The sequence below is a fragment of the Halyomorpha halys genome, unplaced genomic scaffold (assembly GCF_000696795.3).
Source record: "Halyomorpha halys isolate HHAL.00 unplaced genomic scaffold, Hhal_1.1 Scaffold178.1, whole genome shotgun sequence".
NCBI lineage: Eukaryota > Metazoa > Arthropoda > Insecta > Hemiptera > Pentatomidae > Halyomorpha > Halyomorpha halys.
Genome location: NW_027105168.1, coordinates 1486297 through 1491605, shown reverse-complemented (window position 1 = coordinate 1491605; position 5309 = coordinate 1486297). Strand labels below are relative to the sequence as shown.

General features: G+C 28.8%; 1 protein-coding gene across 1 annotated transcript in view; it reads right to left on the bottom strand.

Annotated features, from left to right (window-relative positions):
• Nucleotides 1-5309, bottom strand: part of Tnpo-SR (transportin 3) — a 29801-nt gene that overhangs the window by 9164 nt on the left and 15328 nt on the right. The window contains exons 12-14 of the mRNA XM_014418100.2: nucleotides 5130-5264; nucleotides 1967-2107; nucleotides 263-474 (exon numbers count right to left, since the gene is read on the bottom strand). Coding sequence (XP_014273586.1) covers nucleotides 263-474; nucleotides 1967-2107; nucleotides 5130-5264 — 488 coding nt within the window. The remainder of the gene's footprint in view (nucleotides 1-262; nucleotides 475-1966; nucleotides 2108-5129; nucleotides 5265-5309) is intronic.

The window sequence follows — 5309 nt, the reverse complement described above, 5'->3', positions numbered from 1 at the left end:
TTGTAATATACTTCAAAGTATCTATATCCTCAAGATCTTTTTATGTTATGGAAAGTAAATGGACAATAATCCTGAGGTCAATGTTTACAATACAATAGTCAATAAAAAAAAAAAAATGACTGCACTAGATTAGTGTGTCAGCTACAGACTGTACAATACATCACAGCTACATTGTGCTGTGAATTGATGGTGAGAAAAATGAAAACTTCAAGCTTCATAATAGGAAATAAACTATAAATAGATATAAGAAGTTTTAATTTACCTCGCACAGAGCCTAAAGAGATCGTCCACGGTGTCTGGATGCAATTTCAGACCCGCTTCTCCCTGAAGGAGGGTAAACGTCGGATGAATGAATGCCTGAAGCATTTCTAACAACCCTTGGATGCAGCCTGGTTCAGAAGCATATTCGTCAACCAGGATGGAGCCAAGGTACAGGAAACAGCTGTGCTCATGTTGAGAGTACAGGGTTACAATCTGCATAACAAAATAATATAATAATCAATTTTGGCCTGGTAAAACAATATGTTTAATAGAAGGTCTTCCTCAAAAAAAAATTTTAATTACAAAATTTAACAAAATAATTTTTAGGATAAAAAATGAAAATAGAAACGAATCAGTCCTTACCAAAGGCTCCTAAGTGTCAAAACTGAAAATATGTTAAATAACTTGCTATAAAACACATATTTTTTCCGTTGACCGACATTACATAGAGGATCATTGTATTTCTATCTAGTATTTTCAAAATATTTTGATTTTGGTTATTGATATTTTACATCTCCTCTATAGTAAAAGTTAATAAAGATAGAAAGAGAAAGAAGAAAAAGGAGTTGTCTGTAAGTGAAACGAATTATGTTACAGTACAAGATTCAACTTTTAAAAAATTAATACAAATTGTCTTGGATAAAGTAGCCTTGAGACAGAACTTAAAATCTCAAGAATGTTCTCACCCAATATTACTATAGGAGATTTGTATCGGAGGTTAAATAATATTTCAATGTAACCTCCTTCTTATAACCTCCATTAAAAAAAAAAAAACTATATTTAATTTTTGGAAAAAGATAGTTAACTCTCTATGAAGTAGATTGTAGGAAGATAATCCGGGTGGGGTCAATAAAGGTATCAAAATAGTAAAAGAAAACTATTTATTGTTAACCAATTTTTCGCCCCACTCAGCAGGGTTGTCAGAGCGGACGACTGAGTTACCATGTTACTCACAATACATTTTACTGGGTTGTCCATTGTTAAATCATGTGATAGCTCTGCTAAGTGGCGTGAAACGTTGGTTAACAATCAATAGTTCTCCTTTACTATTTTGATACCTTTATTGACCTCTATCCGGAATATCTTCCTATTAAATTTAATTATAATAAACAATCTATAAATTCATTATACTCATAAGGTTTACATTAATCACAATGGTGATCCCCTGGACCTTTAATGCCTTTTTTTTTTTTAAATATTTGTATACCTTTAATGCTTGTTAAATTAAGTTAAAATATCCTTCTATAAGTATATGTTTTATATATACAATATATGAAATACAAATATCAAAGAATTAACAGCTTAGAAAAGTATTTTTGATTATATTTCTGACTTAAAAATTCTTATTTTTCCTTTTTGATAGGTATGAAAAAAATATATAAATTTTAAAATTTAATAAATTTTCATTTTGTTCACAATCAATTATTCAATGCTAAATTGATATAGAACCAATATTGAAAATTCAAAGACTGATTTTATGGAGTTATGCATAACCCAAGTGTGGGTTCATATATTCAGCCGTAAAATTGATTTATAATCTACCTCTGTAATATTGTCTTTCTTCAAGTTAAAGGCTCTGAACTTTCAAAACTTTAAGTATGTTTATTGGATTAAAAGTATGAGATTTTTGTTTTCTTACACTTAAAAAATGTAAGTTATAACCTATATTGGGAGAGTTCTTCAACTGTATTGTACTGTATCTTACCTGTTTGACTAATGGTTCAAGTAAATTCGCAGACTGTTTACCCACACAACGGACCGCGAATCTGATGCATCTGCAACATCTCTCCATAACGTGTGAATTGGCTTGGTATTTTGTGAAAACTGAAGAGAGGACAGGCCATATCTGTTGAGAACATATGCCACATAAATAAACAACTACATGACAAAAAAAACTAGTATAAGTATATTCATGTCTGAATTCAATTGAAAAACTTTATTCATACTCAAAGCAGCAAGTTTTCAATAAAACTTTTTTTATTATAATTTATAACAACTCATTTCTCACATTAAAATCTTCATTAAGATAGTATTTAACTATTTAAACTATTATTAAATTAAATATGAATATATAAATATAAATATGGGTTTCTTTTAAAAAAAAAACAAAAATAATTAACAACTATTTTTGTTCTTTTTTACTATCTTCTTCATATTTGAAATTACATGGTCAATTACTTTATGTATATATATAATTATGAGAGATAGTTGACTGTGGATGACGTACGAGGAGAAGATGGTTGGGGGTGCGGTCAAAGAGAAACACCAATAAGTAGGTTTAACCTATTTTATTGTGCCAACGTTTCGGCTAGAGTTTCTAGCCTTCTTCAGGGCTAAGAACAGAACAAGATAACAACCACAGTAAGTATAGAAAATAAAAAAGAAAGTATAAACAGAATAACATAAATGAATAATTTTACATAATAGAATTAATAAAATGAAGTGATGAGAGAAGCGGGAAATAAAATGTATACATAGGTAATTGAAAAAGTGGGTAAAATAACATAATTAAGGAAATGAAATAAAAATGAAGTTATATAATGCAAAGAAGTATGAACATATTAGTTATAAATAATTTAAAAATTGAAATATGGAAAGAAAAAGAAAATTGAGAGGAAGAAAATATATATAACAATAATAATTGATAAAGAGGCAAAATATAAGTAAAATATACCATAAGAAAAGAATAAAAAAAAAAAAATTGTTGAAAACACCAATAATAATACAGTGAACATAACTTATAACGTGGGTAAGAAAAATGGAGAAAAGAAGGGGCAGTAAAATAAAGAAAGGGGAAAGAAAAAAGAATAAAACGAACCTGGTAGCTTGAAAATCAAATGTCTAATGGAACTGCGCCAATGACGGCCAAAATCTGAATTAAAAAAGCCGTTACACGAATGACTAAGTGTTTTTTAAGAGGAAACGTTACGAGAGGATAAAAAAATAAAATAAAAAGTAGAAAATATTTAGGGGAAGAAAGCGTGTGAGAGGGTAACGACAAATGGTTATTGGAAGAGTTAAAAAATATACGAACGAACGAATTACCGAATAACGAAGTACCGGAAGATGACAGTGTCATGGGTATTTAACAAAGTTAAAAAGAGGAAACGTATATAAGAGCCGGGGAGACAACAAATGTGTAAGAAAAAGTTTAAAAGTGAAATAATATGTTAAAAAGTGGGCAGAAAAAATAAAATGAATTTAAATAAAAAATAAATAAAATAAAAAAAAAAATGTGAAAATTACTTTTTATTAAATTAACTATTTGTGAATATGTTAATGATAAGTTGTTCTTGTCAGTTTTTAAATTGATGGAAGAAGGTTCTAATTGGATATAGAGGCATTCAGAGATGAGCCTTTTGTCATGGTTATGAACTGTAGCAAGTATAGACGTTTTGTCGAAATCGAAGGAATGATTTAAAGAGAGAGAATGTTCCGCAAGTCTAGAGGCAGAATGATTATGTGAGGAAATAGAATATTTGTGTTGTTTGATACGGTCTTTAAAGAGATTTTTGGTTTCGCCTAAGTAAGCAGAATTACAATTAAGGGTGGAGCAAGGGATGCGGTATACAATATGTGATAGGTGTAGAGGAGAGATAGGGTCTTTTAGTTTAGTGTAAATATTAGATAGTGTGTTGTGAGGTCTGAAGGCAATACGAAGGTTAGGTATAGCAGAATGTAAAAGTTTTTGAATGTTGTCGGAAAGAGAGGGGATGTATGGTAGTGATCTGTATAAGGGGGTAGAAAGGGGTTGTGAAGAATTAGGTGAAGTGGTGAGATGATTTTGGTAGTTGTGTAAAAGTTTATGAATTATAAGGAGAGGGAAGTTATTAGCTAAGAGTATTTGTTTGATGCAGTTTGTTTTTTTCGTGGAATCGAGAGTCAGAGAGGGAAAGACCACGGTGAATAAGGTTTTTGGCTACGTTAATTCTTTGATGGTAAGGATGTTGGGAGTGGTAATTTAGAAGTCGAAAAAGTGGTAATTTTTGTTATCTTGTTCTGTTCTTAGCCCTGAAGAACGCTAGAAACTCTAGCAGAAACGTTGGCACAATAAAATAAGTTAAAACAATTTTTATTTAAAAAATAACTATTTACTCAAAAAGGGGATATTAATATATATATATACACCTATTGGTTAGTTTCGCTCTACCTAAAATTAAATACATTTGTAAAAGTAGATATAAATTTAATTAAGTATTTAGTAGCTAAGTCTCTGTTCTGATTGCCTAGAAAAACACGCCCTGAGATTAAGAGTCTATTAAGTTACAAAATTTAAATAAAATTCTCCTATCTGTTTAATATTAAAACTTTTCATATGAACCTAAGCTATACCTAAGATATGAAAACTATTAAGATTCCTTTTATTTTATTTTAAATAATTTTTGAATATTACAATATATAATGTTATTAAATTAAATTTAAACTATTTAACTATTCTACTTCAATATAAAGAAGTATAATAAATGAATTTGGGATACTCCCTCCTTCTCGTTATCTAAACAATATTCCAGAGTCAAAATATTAAATAATATGGAGGATTTTTTAAAATGGCATTAGTCATTTGCATTAGAACTAGAGGATAAAATGCTAAAAACAATAAACTGTATTTTAATCTATGAAATAAATAATGCATTACATGAATTTGTCAATTTTTCATATTGTGATATTTAAAGGTTTAAAATATTTAATAGTTAGCTAAAACTATTTTGATTACTTTATATTTAAAAAAAACAAAAAAAAAAAAAAACAACAACCTATCTCAATAAAATTACCATTTACAAATTTTTTTTTCCTTTAAAAATAAACTTGTTCCACTTTAAAAAATAATGTGTAATATGATCAAATAATAAAATAAGAAGAATAATTACTTCAGTAATAACAGGTTGGCAAGGATGAATTTCACCATTTCTAACCGTGAGAGAGATATGGCGGAATATAGCTGACACCCTGTCCATCCAAACTGCTGGGTCTGTTTTAGTCCCTTTCTCTAGTTTGACATCATTCTGAAATATAATAAAAATTTTATAATATATATATACAAAATTAAA